The sequence below is a fragment of the Mobula hypostoma genome, chromosome 4 (assembly GCF_963921235.1).
Source record: "Mobula hypostoma chromosome 4, sMobHyp1.1, whole genome shotgun sequence".
In the NCBI taxonomy this organism is placed as follows: Eukaryota; Metazoa; Chordata; class Chondrichthyes; order Myliobatiformes; family Myliobatidae; genus Mobula; species Mobula hypostoma.
Window position 1 is genome coordinate 191,989,793 of NC_086100.1, and position 19,512 is coordinate 192,009,304.

The 19,512-nt window shown below is 43.1% G+C and overlaps 1 protein-coding gene across 1 annotated transcript in view; it reads left to right on the plus strand.

Annotated features, from left to right (window-relative positions):
- Positions 1-19,512, plus strand: part of LOC134345011 (transcription factor COE3-like) — a 496,949-nt gene that overhangs the window by 322,961 nt on the left and 154,476 nt on the right. Inside the window, exon 7 of the mRNA XM_063045143.1 lies at positions 13,780-13,861. Coding sequence (XP_062901213.1) covers positions 13,780-13,861 — 82 coding nt within the window. The remainder of the gene's footprint in view (positions 1-13,779; positions 13,862-19,512) is intronic.

Sequence of the window (19,512 nt, forward strand, 5' to 3'; positions counted from 1 at the left end):
AAGTGAAACTGGGAGGGAAGAGGGGTAAAGTAAAGAGCTGGGAAGTTGATTGGTGAAAGAGCTAAAGGGCTGGAGAAGGGGGAATCTGATAGGAGAGGACAGAAGGCCATGGAAGAAAGGGAAAGGGGATGAGAATCAGAGGAAGATGATGGACAGGTAAGGAGATATGGTGAGAGATGGAAACGGGAAAGGGGAATGGTGAAGTGGGTGGAGGCAATTACGGGAAGTTTGAGAATTCGATGTTCAATCCTGGATTTATTTTTGTGAACCACCTTTGAACCCTCTCCAGTTTCATTATATCCTTACTAAGACCAGGAGCCCAAAACTGTTCGCAATGCTCCAAGTGAGGCCTCACCTCACTTCTGAAGTGTCAACATCACATCCTTGTTTTTATATTGTAGTCCTCTTGAAATGAATGCTAACATCACACGTGCCTTCCTCACCACAGACTCAACCTGCAACTTAACCTTTAAGGAATCCTGCACAAGGATTCTCAAGCCCTTTTGCACCTCAGATTTTTGTATTTTCTCTGCATTTAGAAAATAGTCAACCCTGTCATTTCTTCTACCAAAGTGCATGACCATACCCTTCCCAACACTATATTCCACCTGCCATTTCTTTGCCCTTTCTCCTAATCTGTCTAAGTCCTTCTGTAGGCTCTTTATTTCCGCAAAAATACCTGCCCTCCACCTATCTTCGTATCTTCTGAAAACTTTGCAACAAAGCCATCAATTCCAGAGTGGGAAGGGGGCAGGGAAAGGGGAATCATTGTTGGGAAAAGGGGAAGGGAATAGGAAGCACCAGAGAGATATTCTGTAAAGATCAATAAACTAATTGTTTGGAATCAAATTACCTTGCCTGGTGTCTCAGGGCTGGGTGTGTCTGTACCCATGCCACAATCGCACCCGTCCCAGCACTCCTTCTCTGCCATATGTTCCACACCCTTTCCATGGCCCTCCACTCACCATTCCCAACATCCTTTATTCCCGGCAGATTTACAAACTCACTGTCCACTCCACATTGACAAATCCAGTACTGTGCGCACGTGCACACATACAAATACACGTACGTGAAAAGTACAGCAAGAAGCCACCCTAGCATACTATGGACCATTCCAGAGTCTGTTCACAGTGGGACAGAAGCTGCTGTCCTGGAGCCTGGTAGTACCTGCTTTCAGGCTTTTGTATTTCCTACCTGATGGGATGGTGGAAAAGAGAGGCTAGATGGAATTGTTGATTATGTAGACTGCTTTAACAAGTAGGAAGCAGTAGAGAGAAGTGTAGACAGAATCCACGGAACGGAGGCTGCTTTCTATGTCCACTGCTATGTGGTGAGCTATGTCCACTGCTCTCTGCAAATTCTTCTGGACATAGGCAGAGCAGTTGCCTTACCAAGCCAAGACACTTTCTATTGTTCATGGGTGTAAATTGGTGAGGGTCAAGGGGGAATGGCAAATCTTTAGCCTCCTGAGGAAGTAGAGACATTGGTGAACTTACTTGGCTGTAGCAACTGCATGGTTGGACCGGTTCAGGGCTATTGGTGATGTTCTCTCCTAGGAGCTTAGAGCTTTCAACCCTCTTGACCTCAATGCTGTTGATGTAGACAGGAGCTTGTGCACCACTCCCCTACTGAAGTCAAGAACCAGCTCTTTGGTTTTACTGACATCGATTGCCCACAATCCAAAAACATATGGGTTAATTGGTTAATTGGTCATTTTAAATTGTCCTGTGATTCAGGTAAGGTTAAATAGGTGGGCTACTGGATGGTATGGCTCGTTGGAACTGAAGGACCTGTTCTGTGCTGTATCTCTAAATCAATGACTATTTATACAGTACTTTTAGATTTTTAGATTAGATTATGAGGACACGCAGTCCTCTTTTATTGTCATTTAGTAATGCATGCATTAAGAAATGATACAATATTCCTCCGGTGTGATATCATAAAAACACAGGACAGACCAAGACAGAAAAACTGAAAAAAAACACATAATTATAATATATAGTTACAACAGTGCAACAATACCATAACTTGATGAAGAACAGGCCATGGGCACAGTAAAAAAGTTCAAAGTCTCTTGAAAGTCCCACATCTCACGCAGATGGGAAAAGAAAGAAAACTCACCCTGCCATGCCTGACCACAGTCTGACTCTGAGTCGTCCGAAAACTTCGAGCTCCGATCAGCCCTCCGACACTGAGTACCGAGCACCATCTCTGCCGAACGCTTCTTTTCTTTCTTTTTAAATCTTTTTATTGAATAAGTATACAAAAAGGTATAGACAATAATACACTGTTAGAATATAATAAAATTACAGAAGATATTAATACAAAAAAATACTACAAACAATGTAATTTAAACATAACATACCAAGGTAACATAATAGTATACTAATTTTATATATATATCAATAGAGAAAAGGAAAAAAAAAAACCCCCAAAAAAAACCCACCGTGCAACTAACTAAAAGCAAAGCAAAGCAATGGGCTAACTTGAAACCAAACAGAGTTAAACTTAAAATCACGTCCTCAATCCCGACCTCCATTAAAAACAGTAAAAAAAACAAGAAGGGTATATATTACATTAAATGAAAATATTGAATAAAAGATCTCCAAGTCTGTTCAAATTTAAATGAGGAGTCATAAAGATTGCTTCTAATTTTCTCCAGATTCAAGCATAATATCGTCTGAGAAAACCAAAAAAAGGTAGTTGGAGCATTAAGCTCTTTCCAATGTTGTAAGATACATCTTTTCGCCATTAAAGTAAGAAATGCAATCATTCTACGGGCTGAAGGAGAAAGATTACTGGAAATTTTAGGTAGTCCAAAGATAGCAGTAATAGAGTGAGGAGAGATATCTATATTCAATACCTTGGAGATAATATTAAAAATGTCTCTCCAAAAAGTTTCCAAAGTAGGGCAAGACCAAAACATATGAGTTAAAGAGGCTATCTGCCCCGGACATCTATCACAAAAAGGATTAATATGAGAATAAAAGCACGCTAACTTATCTTTGGACATATGTGCTCTATGAACAACTTTAAATCGAATTAGGGAATGTTTAGCACAGATAGAGGAAGTATTGACTAATTGTAAAATCTGCCCCCAGTCATCCACGGAAATGGTAAACCCCAATTCCTGTTCCCAATCTACCCTAATCTTATCAAATGGAGCTTTCCTAAGTTTCATAATAATATTATAAATCATAGCCGATGCACCTTTCTGACATGGATTAAGGTTAATTATAGTATCTAAAATGTATGTAGGAGGAAGCATTGGAAAGGAAGAAAGTATAGTACTTAGGAAATTTCTAACTTGTAGATATCTAAAAAAATGCATTCTTGATAAGTTATATTTATTAGATAATTGTTCAAAAGACATAAGGGAACCATCTAAAAATAAATCCAAAAACCGTGAAATACCCTTAGTCTTCCAAATTTGAAAAGCACGATCCGTAAAAGAGGGAGGAAAAAATATGTTACCTAAAATAGGAATCGCTAACCCCAAATTGATTAAGATCGAAAAATTTTCTGAATTGAAGCCAAATACGTAAGGTATATTTAACTATCGGGTTAGATACCTGTTTAAGGCGTTTCAAATCAAAAGGAAGAGAGGAACCTAAAATAGAGCCAAGTGTAAAACCCTGAACAGATTGTAATTCCAATGCTACCCATTTAGGAATGGATAGTATATCCTGGTCAAGTAACCAGAATTTCATACGTCGAATATTAATTGCCCAATAATAAAATCTAAAGTTTGGTAATGCTAAGCCTCCATCTCTCTTAGCTTTCTGTAAATGTATTTTACCCAGTCTCGGGTTTTTATTCTGCCAAATAAATGAAGAAATTTTAGAGTCAACTTTGTCAAAAAAAGATTTTGGAACAAAGATTGGTAATGCCTGAAATATATATAAAAATTTTGGCAAAAAAAACATCTTAACTGCATTAATACGACCAATCAAAGTTCCAATAAAGGAAACCATTTAGATGAAAGTTGAGTAATATGGTCTATTAATGGTAAAAAGTTAGTCTTAAATAAATCTTTGTATTTACAAGTAATTTTAATCCCAAGATATGAAAAATAATTATTAATCAATTTAAATGGAAATTTATAATATAAGGGAAGTTGTTTATTAATCGGAAAGAGTTCACTCTTACTAAGATTTAATTTATAACCTGAGAAAAGACCAAATTGTGCTAATAGCTCTAAAACAGCCGGGATGGATTTTTGAGGATTAGAAATATATAAAAGTAAATCATCAGCATAGAGTGATAGTTTATGGGACTTTAAGCCCCGAGTTATCCCAGTAATATTTGGAGATTCTCGAATGGCAATTGCAAGAGGTTCTAATGCAATAGCCGAACGCTCCGACCCCAGCCTCAGTCGCCAGTAGCAGGCAAAGCTGGGGATTCTGGGGCCTTCCCTCCGGAGATTCTCGATCGCACAGTAGCAGCGGCAGTGAATTGGGCGTTTCAAAAGTTTCTCCAGATGTTCCTCTGTGCTTCTCATTTCTGTCTCCATCAAATCAGAATTGTGCACGGCATCCTACTTACAAATACGACATTATTTCACCGGAGAGCTGTGTGCTCTGCGTCGTGTCGCCATCTTCTCCTCCCGCCTTCTTTGCTTATCCATTCATGGAATTTCTTTCTGGCGCCACAATGAAAGCCAAGTGAAGGTTCCACACAGGTAGGGGTGAGTGAGTGAGGCCTCCATCAGTCAGTGTCGACCATGGATGTTGTGTCCAAGCTGTCTAGATGCACAAGTCAAGGCAGTACAATATGGAGAGCAAACTCCCCCTCTCCACACATCCAATGAACTTAAAGGAGCGGCAGAGACTGATACAGTTGCCAGTCAGTGCTGAACCCAATGCAGGACTGCCTCAGAGACTCCAGATCCAGATTTTTCCCTTGGGGTTTACTCCTGAAGCCTTTCCCATGAGTGGGTATAGCCACAAGGCAGCGGAGGTTTGAGTTCTGTTTTCCTTCTCCAAAGTGAGCTGCCAGCCACGGCTGATGAGACCCATCTGCCCGAAGCGACTGGTTTTAAGGTGCCAGGAACCCACCTTTGCCCCTTCTCCTGGCAGTAGAAATGGTTCCGCTGAGTTTAGTAGCCAGGAGCTAGACTTGGTTGTCAGACGATATTTGAGGCACACACCATTGGGAGCTTTTCATAGGTAGTGGAAGCTTTTCGGCATTACCACCATGAGCTATAACAACCTTAAGGAGCCAAAGGTTGGGTGAGCGATTTAAAGGGTAGTGTTCACTGGCTTTCAGCTTCTTCCTGCAATTCATTAGCAGGGATGGATAAAAGTAAGTAAGGTAGGGACAAGTGGAGTGGCCATTGTGTGAGTGAGCCAGTGTTAGAGTGGGGATACTTTGGATTAACAGGCTCGGGTGAGTTTCTTCTTCATTTCCCGTCTTGTAGCGCGCAGTTAGTGCAGGAAGAATAGCTCCAGGGGTTGTGTTGTGTTCTTTGTGTAAGGTGGGAGTTCTGGGAGACCTCCAGTTTCCTGGACAACCACATCTGCACCGGGTGCACCAAGCTGCAGCTCCTCAGAGAATGTGTGAAGGAACTGGAGGTGCAGCTGGATGACCTTTGACTCATATGGGAAATTGAGGAGGTGTTAGCAGGAGCTACAAGGGGGTAGTCACACCTCAGTTGCAGGAAGTAGGTATCTGGGTGATTGTCAGGAGAGAGAAAGAAAATGGACAGCCAGTGCAGAGTACGTGTGTGGCCGTTCCTCTCATAATAAGTATACCACTTTGTTTACTATTGAGGGGGTCGACCTATCAGAGTGAGCCACAGTGACCAGGTCTCTGGCACAGACTCTGGCACCGTGGCTCGGAAGGGAAGATGGGAGAAGAGGACAGCAGTAGTGATAGGAGATTCATAGTTGGAGCAGTAAACATGAAATTCTGTGGATGTGAAAGAGACATCCAGATGGTATGTTGCCCCCAAAGTGGCAGGGTTAGGGGCATCTCAGATCAGCTTCTGGCATTCTCAAGGGGGAAGGTGGACAGCCAGAAGTTTTGTTACATATGGGCACTGATGATATAAGTAGGAAAAGGGAGGAAGTCCTGAAGAGAAAAAACAGCGGGTTTGCCAGAAAACTGAAAAGCAGCACCTCCAGGGTAGTAATCTGTAGATTGCTGCCTATGCCACGTGCCAGTGAGGGTAAGAATAGGATAATTTGGCAGATGAATGTGTGGCTGAGGAACTGGTGCAGGGGGCAGCGCTTCAAATTTCTGGATCATTGGCATCTCGTCTAAAGAAAGTATGACCTGTACAAAAGGGACGGGTTTCACCTGAACCCAAGGTGGACCAATATCCTTGAGGACAGATTTGCTAGGGCCGTTGGGGAGGGTTTAAACTAACTTGGCAGGGAGATGTGAACCGGAGTGATAGGGCTGAATCAGAATCAGGTTTATTATCACCGGCATGTGACGTGAAATTTGTTAACTTAGCAGCAGCAGTTCAATGCAATACATAATCTAGCAGAGTGAGAGAGAAAAAATAAAACATAATAATAAATAAACAAGTAAATCAATTATGTATATTGAATAGATTTTAAAAATGTGCAAAAACAGAATGTACCAAATAAAGTTAGGTAGTGTCCTAAACTTCAATGTCCATTCAGGAATTGGATGGCAGAGGGGAAGAAGCTGTTCCTGAATCGCTGAGTGTGTGTCTTCAGGCTTCTGTATCTCCCATCTGATGGTAACAGTGAGAAAAGGGCATGCCCTGGGTGCTGGAAGTCCTTAATAATGGATGCTGCCTTTCTGAGACACCGGTTCCTAAAGATGTCCTGGGTACTTTGTAGGCTAGTACCCAAGATGGAGCTGACTAGATTTACAACTTTCTGCAGCTTCTTTCGGTCCTGTGCAGTAGCCCCTCCACACCAGACAGTGATGCAGCCTGTCAGAATGCTCTCCACGGTACAATTATAGAAGTTTTTGAGTGTATTTGAAGAGATGTCAAATCTCTTCAAGTTCGGAATAAAGTATAGCCGCTGTCTTGCCTTCTTTATGACTACATCAATATGTTGGGACCAGGTTAGATCCTCAGAGATCTTGACACTCAGGAACTTGAAGCTGCTCATTCTCTCCACTTCTGATCCCTCTATGAGGATTGGTATGTGTTCCTTCGTCTTACCCTTCCTGAAGTCCACAATCAGCTCTTTCGTCTTACTGACGTTGAGTGCCAGGTTGTTGCTGTGGCACCACTCCACTAGTTGGCATATCTCACTCCTGTATGCCCTCTCGTCACCACCTGAGATTCTACCAACAATGGTTGTATTGTCAGCAAACTTGTAAATGGTATTTGAGCTATGCCTAGCCACACAGTCATGTGTATACAGAGAGTACAGCAGTGGGCTAAGCACACACCCCTGAAGTGCGCCAGTTTTGATTGTCAGTAAGGAGGATATGTTACCACCAATCCACACAGACTGTGGTCCTCCGGTTAGGAAGTTGAACATCCAGTTGCAGAGGGAGGTACAGAGGCCAGGATTGTGGGAATGATGGCATTAAATGCTGAGCTACAGTCGATGAACAGCATCCTGACAATGGGTCAGGTGGTATACAATTAGATGTAGTGTGTAGTGAGACTGTGAGGAAGGACAGGCAGATGATAGGGCAAAATTGCAGTCAGTGGGATGACTCACATCTCACCAAGCAGATTCTTTATCCTCTGCTGAAGGAAGGTCAATCTGCCCCTGGTGGGCAAGGGAAACACTTCAAAGATAATCTCAAAATCAGCCTGAAGAAATTCAAATTACATCTACACTTTATTAACCGACATTATATTGCACCGTATGAACAGACATCCTGTGCCTGGTATCACTTTATATACATACAATCAATCTATATATTTAAGCTATCTTGTGTATTTATACATGAAGATGAGAAAGAGAAGGAAAACTCTGATATCCAACCTCCCATTGCTTTGCAGCAATACTCACTCATGGGGAAGGCTTCAGGAGTAAATCCCAAAGGAAAATCCGGAGTCCCTAAGATAGTTCTACATTGAGTTCAGTGCTGACTGGTAACACGCAAACTGCATTGATCTCTGCTGTTCCTTTGGATTCATCAGCTGCTTGGAGTTGTGGAGCCTGATGCATAGGCAACAGCTTGTTCTCAATCTTGTACACCCCTGGCTTGTGTATTGATTTAAACAGCTAGGGCACAACATTCATGGTCGACCCCATCCAACATAGGGCCACATATTTATCGTGTTATTTTTATTTTTATGGGTGTTCTTTATCTTATAGTGTTTCTTTTTGTGCGGCACCAGATCCGGAGTAACAGTTATTTCATTCTCTTTACACCTGTGCACTAGAAATGACATTAAACAACCCTGAATCTCTTGAATCTCTTAAAAACTGGGAAAACATTGCTCTTAATAGATACATCTTGAGGAAATCTGTTCAAGAGAAATCCTTCCGCAGGAGGAGAAGATGGCGGCGCGCCTGCGTGTGCACAGCCTTCCGGTGAAAAATGATATTGTATCTGTTAAATAGAGGCCATGGACAATTCTGATTTGATAGAGAATGGACGTGAAAGCACAGAGGAATATCTGGAGAAATTTCTGAAATGCCTGTTCGCTGCTGTCGTTACTGTGTGGTCGGGAATCTTCTGGAGGGTAGGCCTCAAAATCCCCGGCCTTGCCTGCATTTGGCGACCGAGAAGGAGGTCGAATCGTTCGGACAGAGATGGCGCTCAGTACTCGGTGTCGGAGAGCTGATCAGAGCTCGAAGTTTTCGAATGACTCAGAGTCGGATTGTGGTCGGCATGGCAGGGAGGGTTTTTCTTCCCTCTCCCGTCTGTGTGAGATGTGGGACATTTGAGAAACTTTGAACTGTACTGTGTTCATGGACTTCTTCATCAAGTTATGGTATTGTTGCACTGTTGTAAATATATGTTATAATTATGTAGTTTTGTCAGTTTTTTCAGTCTTGGTCTGTCCTGTGTTTTGTGATATCACACCGGAGGAAATAATGTATCATTTCTTAATGCATGCATTACTAAATGACAATAAAAGAGGACTATGTGTCTTCATAATCTATATTCTAAAAGGGAGCTGCGGTATGTGGGAGCGACCTCCACTGTGCTGCTGAGAGCCAAAGGCAGCTCTGAAAGGAGAGAGTGAACAACCGAAAGACCAACCACCACTTTCTCGGTCCACACGGTTACCAGAATATGTGAATCCCCGACTGGAGTCTACAGCCACCTGAGGACCCACCAATATACAAACCTTTAGGGCAGTGGTTCCCAACCTTTTTGATGCCATGGACCAATGCCGTTAAGGAAGGCATCCATGGACCCCAGGTTGGGAGCCCCTGGTTTAGGAGAACATCATACGTGACTTGAGTGATTGCACCACTCAAAAGGCAGGTAGCGGAGGAGTGTTTTAAGAGACTCCTAGGAAGGCAGATCGATATGCAGAAAAGTGAGGGATATAGTCAAAGTGTGGGGAAGAGGGACTAGATCGATTAGAAGTCATTAGATTAATTACTTTAGCACAACATCCTGGACTGAAGGGCCTGCACGGTGATGGCCTGTTCAACGTTCTACGTTCGAGATATGCAGCACATGGTTTGTTAGTTTCACTGAGGCTGGAAGTGTATATTGAATTTATATTCTATTCTTGGTTGGTGCAACTGTAATGAAACCCGATTTCCCTCAGGATCAATAAAGCATGTCTATCTATCTATCTTGCTGCTCTGTAGACAGGTCAGCGTGCTCAGTAACCTGGAGGGGAGCAAGCCAGTCGTGGATCACAAGGAGCAGCCGAGACTCAGCCAGATCCATCACAGGCACAACCCTCCCCACTGTCTGCAGTGCATGGCCTATCCATCAGAGGTGGTGTTGCTTTATCCACACTGGTGGAGATGCTGTTCCTGTTGGCCTCCTTCAGTACACTGGTATCAATACCTCTGTCCTTCTGGCTGATCTTCAATTACCACATGTCCAGACAGCCCGTTCAGGCCCCAGCCAATCTCTGTATAAAAACCTGCACTTTGGAGAGGCCGCAGAGAAGACTTACCGGGTGTTTCCTGCCTGGATTGGAGACCTTGTCTTATGAGGATGGTCTGACTGAGCTAGAGGTTTTTCTCTTTGGAGTGAAGGAGAAGAGGTTACTCAATAGAGCTGCACAGGATGAAAAGGGGCATGGATAGAGTGGACAGCCAAAGACTTATTTCCCAGGGGGCATAATTTTAAGGTAATTGGAGGAAATGTCAGAGGTAGGCTTTTTACGCAGAGAGTGCTGGGAGTGTGGGTGGTGGTAGATACATTAGAGACGTTTAAAAAAGGCATGTAGTTGACAGAAAAGTGAAGAGCTTGTAGGAGGGAAGGGCTAGCTTGATCTTAGAATAGGTTAAAAGCTCCGCGTAACTTTATGGACTGAGGGCCTACACTGTGCTGTGCTGTTCTATGTGTATCCCCCTGTCACTTTAAATACATACCCTCAAGTACTAAGTATTTCAATCCTGGGAAAAAGATACTGGCTGTCAACTCTGATCTATGCCTCTCGTAATCTTACCAACTTCAATCAAATTTCCCCTCACCTTCCGCCACTACAGAAAAATCACCATCAGATAATAAGACATAGGAGCAGAATTAGGCCATTCAGCTAATCGAGTTAATCAACCATCAGTCAAGCTCCTGAACCAGAGGATTAACTTCACTCACCTTCACTTGGCCCATCATTGAAATGTTCCCAGAACCAATAAACCCTAAGGGCTATAAAAATTATTTATTTTGTATTGGTGCAGTTTGTAGTCTTTTGCCCACTGGTTGGTGTGGTCTTTCATTGATTCTGTTATGGTTATTATTCTATGGATTTATTGTGTATGCACGCAAGACAATGAATCTCAGGGTTGTATATGGTGACATATGTGTGCTTTGGTAATAGATGTACTTTGAACTTTGAGACTACTCCACCATAGTTTATTTATTATCCCTCTCAGCCCCATTCTCCCCATAACCATTGATGCCCTTACTAATCAAGAACCTATCAACTTCCACTTTAAATATGCCCAATGATTTGGCCTCCACAGCTGACTGTGGCAATTAGTTCCACAGATTCACCACCCTCTAGTTTAAGAAATTCCACCTCATCTCTGTTCTACAGAGACATCTACACCCCACTGTCCCTCTATCTCCATCTTGTCCAACTTCTCCTCATTTCACTTGTCCTACTAACCAGGGGGCATCCTGGTAAACCTCCTCTGCATCCTCTCTAATGCCTCCATGTCCTTCCTATAATAATGGGGCCACAATTGAATGCAATACTCTAAATTCAAGTTTGTCAGTCATCGGTATATAGGTGTAAAGGAGAATGAAATAGTTGTTACTCTGGATCTGATGCAGCATAAAAAACACAAGAAATATAAAGAACACAAAAAGACAAATATAAGTACATAAGATTTATACATCTTTGTATGTATACTGAGACTGATTATATATTTGTTTTATTAAATGCAATCGTGAACAATGGCCAGATCAGAAATGCTGATCAAGTCAACTAGTTCCCAAAGAGAACTCTGATAGGCCAATCAGATGATTCACTGCTGCTCAGCGATAGAACACAAAAAAAATCACATGTACAATTAACAAGTAGTAGAAATACTGGAGTCATGATGATCATGATGAAGTCTGCTGGAGAGAGACATTTATACACTTGCTGTCCTCCATAATTGAAAGAAATTGAAGGATAAGGTTGCAGGGTGACAAAACGTGGCAGGAGCACTTGGAACTAAAAACTAATCCCTACTGGGAGAAAACAGCACCTGTTCTTTCTGTACTATTCTCCAGCAGTTTAAGGACTAAGTCCAGCCGGAACATAACTCACAAGTGCTCTTGAAAGTCAGGTATTAACCCTACCTACCAACAACCAAGCATTGCCATCCTGGTCCCCTTCATGATAGCTTATGAAGAAGCATATGACTTCCCTCCCAGAGATGATAGGTGTTTGTGCACTCGACTCTTGAAGGCTTGGACCCCATCGTCGCAGATGTTTCCAACCACAGCATCTGGAGGGACCTTATGTACATAAAGTGATGCTAGGTACAGGAGTGTCTGCATATAAGGTGACTGTACGAGGAAGTGGTTAAATAGTGGTGGTGAGGAGTGTGGATACATGGGGTAATGGCTGGAGGTGTTGATCAGCCTGACGGCTTGGGGGAAGGAACTGTTATTGAGTCTGGTGGTCCTGACATGGATGCTGCGTAGTCTCTTCCCTGATGAGAGTGGGAAGTGTGACCTAACCAGAGTTTTAGACAGACACGATATATGATTACTCAGCATGGGACTAAATATACACCCTGTTTATAACACTCCTTTTAAAAAAAAACGTTTTGCTGGCCATGTGTTCGGGCCGTCAAAGAGCTTTAGGATGGTTCTCTCCTCTCGCTTAGGATGCTAGGTGTTTGTGTGTCAGCACAAACCCACATTACAGCATCACAGAGTGGCAATGTGCGGATTGTGTTAGCTCGTGATTTGTCTTTGTGGAGGCGCAAGAAAGACTTGTATTTACGTAGCTTCGTCCACAACCTTATAAATCTAAAAGCAAATTATAGTAGTTGGGAAGGTTTTGTTGTAATGTAGTAACCAGTCACTGGCTACAGGACTGCGCAAAAGTCTTAGGCACATCGGATGTCTAAGACTTTTGCAGAGTATTGTATTTGTCAATGTGGAGCAGAAAGTAAAATTGTAACTCTGGTGGGAGCAAAGGATATTGGGAATGGCAAGGGTGGAGCGCCGCGGGAAGCGTGTGATACAGGTGGCAGAGAAAGATGGGCCGGGCAGGGAGGGGGGCACGTGTGCAGACACACCCAGACCTGAGGCACCAGGGAAGGTCATTTGATTCCAAATAATTGGTTTATTGATCTTTACAAAATGTCTCTCTGTTGCTTCTTGCGCCCTCCCCTCTCCCTTCCCCTGTTCCCAAACATGATTCCCCTCTCCCTGCCTCCTTCCCACTCTCAGTCCACAACAGAGACCCAGATCAGAATCAGGTTTATCATTACTCACATATGTCATGAAATATGTTTTTTTTTGTGGCAGCATCAAAATTGCTACAGTACTATACAAATACCTTAGGCACCCAAGCTATATATATGGGCCTAAGTCTTTTGAACAGTACTGAGCAACTCATATTCTTGATATTATTAAGTTATTTATTATTATTATTACTTCATTTTTTTTTTATTTTCACTGTTTGTCTTCTTTTCCACATTGATTGTTTGTCAGCTTTTGTTTGTGGGTAGTTTTTCAATAGGTTCAGTAGGTTCAATTTAATGTCAGAGAAATGTACATCCTGAAATTCTTTTTCTTCACAAACATCCACAAAAGCAGAGGAATGCCCCAAAGAATGAATGACAGTTAAATGTTAGAACCCCAAACCCCCTCCCTGGGCTCCTCCCTCCCAAGAATAAACAGAAGCAGAGCGACGAACCCCCCCCACCAGTAAAAAAGCATCTACACCCTCCACCAAGCAGTCAAACGTGCAGCAAAGCATGATTTTCATTGATTCTATTGAATTTCTTTGTATCTACTTTGAATGCCCCCAAGAAAAAGAATCTCAGTGTTGTATATGGTGACATATGTATACTTTGATAAGAAACTTACTTTGAACTTTGAACTTTGAAGGCGGAACGGACTACTCTTGTGACTGCAATAATACATTTTGAAGCATGTTATACTTCATTCAGACCGTGTGCTGTGTTCATTCTTTCTGCTGAACCTCCTCACACTAACCTATGTCTGATTTCCTCTTTGCAGATTCTTCCTAAAATTCTTCCTCAAGTGCAATCAGAACTGTTTGAAAAACGCTGGTAATCCCAGAGACATGCGACGATTCCAGGTAGACACTTTACTCGTATGGCAGTTGTGTTGTTTGGAAGGAGTGAAAGGCACAGAAAGGGATGGTCTCAGGATACCTGCAGTCCCTTCCATCCAGAGAAGCTGCTTTTCTGTAGTGTAGCCATTGTTGCATGGAAGAGATGCAGCATTCAATTTGTGCACAGGCAGCTCCCACAGACCACAAGGTGACAATAGACCATTAAACATGACAGTTCAGTGCATACCCTACAATTCACTATGTTGTGTCAACCTTTTAACCTGCTCCAAGAGCAATTTACCCTCTCCCTCCTACATAGCCCTCCATTGTTCTCTCATCCATTTGTCTATCTAAGAATCTCTTATGTTGGCAAAGAAATGGCAGATGGAATACAGTGTCAGGAAGAGTATGGTCATGCACTTTGGTAGAAGAAATGAAAGGGTTGACTATTTTTCTAAATGGAGAGAAAATACAAAAAAAAAATTGAGACATAAAGAGACTTGGGAGTCCTTGTGCAGGATGCCCTAAAGGTTAATTTGCAGGTTGAGTCCATGGTGAGGAAGGCAAATGCAATGCCAGCATTCATTTCAAGAGGACTAGAATATGAAAGCAAGGATGTAATATTGAGACTTTATAAATCACTGGTGAGGCCTCACTTGGAGCATTGTGAACAGTTTTGGCCCCTTATCTTAGAAAAGGTGTGCTGAAAATGGAAGGGGTTCAAAAGAGGTTTGTGAAAATGATTCCAGGATTGAATGGCTTGTGTTATGAAGAGCTTTTGATGGTTCCTGTGGAGACACCTATGGAAACCAAGTCTTTATGTATATTTAAAGCAGAGGTTGATAGATTCTTGATTGGTCAGGGCATGAAGGGATATGGGGGGAAGGCAGGAGATTGGGGCTGAGAGAAAAATTGGATCAGCCATGATGAAACAACAGAGCAGACCCGATGGGCCAAATAGTGAAATTCTGCTCCTATATCTTATGATCTTATGACCTAAAAGATCCCTGATGTATCTGCCTCTACTACCACCCATGGCAGTGCATTCCATGTACCCACCACGCTCTGTGTGGTAGGGGTTGATAAATAGAACATGGAGACTAGAAAACTACAGCACAGTCCAGGGCTTTCCGCCCATGATGCTGGGTTGACCTTTTAACTAATCTAACCCTTTTAATCAATCTAACCCTTCCCTCCTATATAGCTGTCCATTCCTTTATCTTCCAGGTGTCTTTATAAGAGTTGCTTAAATCAGAGCAAAGTAAAGTCAAAGTAAATTTATTATCAAAGTCATGTGTCTATATCATTTTCTTGCAGGCATTCACAGGAGTGTCAGGGTGTCTCTACCAAAGGATGTGTAAGGCACTCCTTCCCTCTGCTAGTCTGTAGGGTCACCCTTGGGCAAGGTGTAGCACCAGCTTAGCCCCCTCAATCAGGGTCACGTGAAGCCATGGGAGCAGGTGGTGGATGGTCGTATGAGCAGCTGGTGCAGATCACAAGTTCTGCCTATGCAACCACTGACACCAGGCAGACAATCTCTGAAGAGTATTGATAATGGCTGGGGCCACCCATCTTGTAAAGACACTGCCCAGAAGAAGGCAACGGCAAACCATTTTTGTAGAAAAAATTGCCAATTACAATCATGGTCAAGACACCACCCCCAGCATACGACACGACACAAAACAAACAATAGAATTCACGGTAAAACAAAGAAGTACAATAGGATCAATGAAAACTTACGCACAAAAACTGACAAGCCACCAATGTGAAAAAGACAAACTTATTTCCCAGTAACTTTACTTCCTTAAAACCTAAAGATTAGCAATTATATAAATTTGTCACATGTCCATCAAAATGTCAAAAATTTCAGTAGAGTGCGTTGTTTGCATCCAATATGGTCCGAGGATGTGCTGGGGGTAGCCCACAAGTGTGGCCATGTTTCCAGCACCAACATAGCCCACGATTTACTAACCCTAACAAGTATGACTTCAGAATGTGGGTGGAAGCTCAAGTACCTGGAGGAAACCCACACGGACGTGGGGAAAATGTACAAACTCCTAAGAGACATTCATGCAAATTGAAGCCAGATCTTCTGATCGCTAGTGCTGTGAAGTGCTATGCTAACCGCAAAGCTACCATGCTGGCCTCAACTCCAGTTCTGCAATATAGCCTCCCCGGGGGCAACTAATTACCCTACCAGCTCATCTCTGGGCAAAAAAAAAAGGCTGAGTGCCTTGATGAACTCTTTCTCATCTTACCCCAATCTTCCCACTCTGATGCTATCCTAAATTATTAGGTGCTTTCATCCATCTAGGGGTCCAATCGAAGACCAGGAGTAGGGGTAAAGGTATGTGATTGGACTAGAGCAATGACCCTATCAACACACACCCGTTGAGACCCTCCATTGCTCGGGGTCGACAATGCACATTCCGTCCGAGTGGTCTATGTGATACGCAAGCCAGGATGGCACAATGTGGAGGGGAGGCCGTTGCCCATGCAGAAGGCTCCCTCTCTTCATGCAGCTAATGCATAGAAACATAGAAACATAGAAAGATTACAGCACAATACAGGCCCTTCGGCCCACAAAGTTGTGCCGAACATGTCCCTACCTTAGAAATTACTAGGCTTACCCATAGCCCTCTATTTTTCTAAGCTCCACATACCTATCCAAAAGTGTTTCAAAAGACCCTATCGTATCCGCCTCCGCCACCGTTGCCGGAAGCCCATTCCACGCACTCACCACTCTCTGCGTAAAAAACTTACCCCTGACATCTCCTCTGTACCTACTCCCCAGCACCTTAAACCAGTGTCCTCTTTTGGCAACCATTTCAGCCCTGGGAAAAAGCCTCTGACTATTCACACGATCAATGCCTCTCATCATCTTATACACCTCTGTTAGGTCACCTCTCATCCTTCGTTGCTCCAAGGAGAAAAGGCCAACTTCACTCAACCTGTTTTCATAAGGCATGCTCCCTAATCCAGGCAACATCTTTGTAAATCTCCTCTGCGCCCTTTCTATTGTTTCCACATCCTTCCTGTAGTGAGGTGACCAGAACTGAGCACAGTACTCCAAGTGGGGTCTGACCAGGGTCCCATATAGCTGCAACATTACCTCTCGGGTCCTAAATTCAATTCCATGATTGATGAAGGCCAATACACTGTATGCCTTCTTAACACCGAGCCAACCTGCTCAGCTGCTTTGAGCGTCTTATGCACTCAGACCCCAAGACCCCTCTGATCCTCCACACTGCCAAGATTCTTACCATTAATACTATATTCTGCCATCATATTTAACCTACCAAGATGAACCACTTCACACTTATCTGGGTTGAACTCCATCTGCCACTTTTCAGCCCAGTTTTGCATTCTATCAATGTCCTGCTATAACCTCTGACAGCCCTCCACACTATCCACAACACCTCCAACCTTTGTGTCATCAGCAAAATTACTATCACATCTCCACTTCCTCATCCAGGTCATTTATAAAAATCATGAAGAGTAAGGTCCCAGAACAGAGCCCTGAGGCACACCGCTGGTCACCGACCTCCATGCCGAATATGACCCATCTACGACCACCCTTTGCCTTCTGTGGGCAAGCCAGTTCTGGATCCACAAAACAATGTCCCCTTGGATCCTATGCCTCCTTACTTTCTCAATAAGACTTGCATGGGGCACCTTATCAAATGCCTTGCTGAAATCCATATACACTGCATCTACTGCTCTGCCTTCATCAATGTGTTTAGTCACATCCTCAAAAAATTCATTCAGGCTTGTAAGGCATGACCTGCCCTTGACAAAGCCATGCTGACTATTCCTAATCATATTATACCTCTCCAAATGTTCATAAATCCTGCCTCTCAGGATCTTCTCCATCAACTTGCCAACCACTGAGGTAAGACTCACTGGTCTATAATTTCCTGGGCTATCTCTACTCCCTTTCTTGAATAAAGGAACAACATTTGCAATCCTCCGAAACCTCTCCCGTCCCCATTGATGTTGCAAAGATCATCGCCATAGGCTCAGCAATCTCCTCCCTCACCTCCCACAGTAGCCTGGGGTACATCTCATCCAGTCCTGGTGACTTATCCAACTTGATGCTTTCCAAAAGCTCCAGCACATCCTCTTTCTTAATATCTACATGCTCAAGCTTTTCAGTCTGCTGCAAGTCATCACTACAATTACCAAGGTCCTTTTCCATAGTGAATACTGAAGTAAAGTATTCATTAAGTATCTCTGCTATTTCCTTTGGTTCCATGCACACTTTCCCATGGTCACACTTGATAGGTCCTATTCTTTCATGTCTCATCCTCTTTCTCTTCACTTACTTGTACAATGCCTTAGGGTTTTCCTCAATCCTGCCCACCATGGCATTCTCATGGCCCCTTCTGGCTCTCCTAACTAATTTCCTTCTTAAGCTCCTTCCTGTTAGCTTTATAATCTTCCAGATCTCTAACATTACCTAGCTCTCTGCACCTTTTCTTTTCTTCTTAACTAGATTTACTGCAGCCTTTGTACGCCACGGTTCCTGTACCCTACCATAACTTCCCTGTCTCATTGGTACGTACCTATGCAGAACTCCACACAAATATCCCCTGAACATTTGCCACATTTCTTCCGTACTTTTCCCTGAGAACATCTGTTCCCAATTTACGCTTCCAATTTCCTGCCTGATAACATCATAATTCGCCTTACTCCAATTAATCGCTTCTCTAACTTGTCTGTTCCTATCTCTCTCCAATGCTATTGTAAAGAAGATAGAATTATGATCACTATCTCCAAACTGCTCTCCCACTGAGAGACCTGACACCTGACCAGGTTCATTTCCCAATACCAAATCAAGTACAGCCTCTCCTCTTGTAGGCTTATCCACATATTGTGTCAAGAAACCTTCCTGAACACACCTCACAAACTCCACTCCATCTAAACCCCTTGCTCTAGGGAGATGTCAATCGATATTTAAAAAAGGAGGGAGAGAGAAACCGGGGAATTATAGACCGGTTAGCCTAACGTCGGTGGTGGGGAAACTGCTGGAGTCAGTTATCAAGGATGTGATAACAGCACATTTGGAAAGCGGTGAAATGATCGGACAAAGTCAGCATGGATTTGTGAAAGGAAAATCATGTATGACGAATCTCATAGAATTTTTTGAGGATGTAACTAGTAGAGTGAATAGGGGAGAACCAGTGGATGTGGTATATTTGGATTTTCAAAAGGCTTTTGACAAGGTCCCACACAGGAGATTAGTGTGCAAACTTAAAGCACACGGTATTGGGGGTAAGGTATTGGTGTGGGTGGAGAATTGGTTAGCAGACAGGAAACAAAGAGTGGGAATAAACGGGACCTTTTCAGAATGGCAGGCGGTGACTAGTGGGGTACCGCAAGGCTCAGTGCTGGGACCCCAGTTGTTTACAATATATATTAATGACTTGGATGAGGGAATTAAATGCAGCATCTCCAAGTTTGCGGATGACACGAAGCTGGGTGGCAGTGTTAGCAGTGAGGAGGATGCTAAGAGGATGCAGGGTGACTTGGATAGGTTGGGTGAGTGGGTAAATTCATGGCAGATGCAATTTAATGTGGATAAATGTGAAGTTATCCACTTTGGTGGCAAAAATAGGAAAACAGATTATTATCTGAATGGTGGCCAATTAGGAAAAGGGGAGGTGCAACGAGAC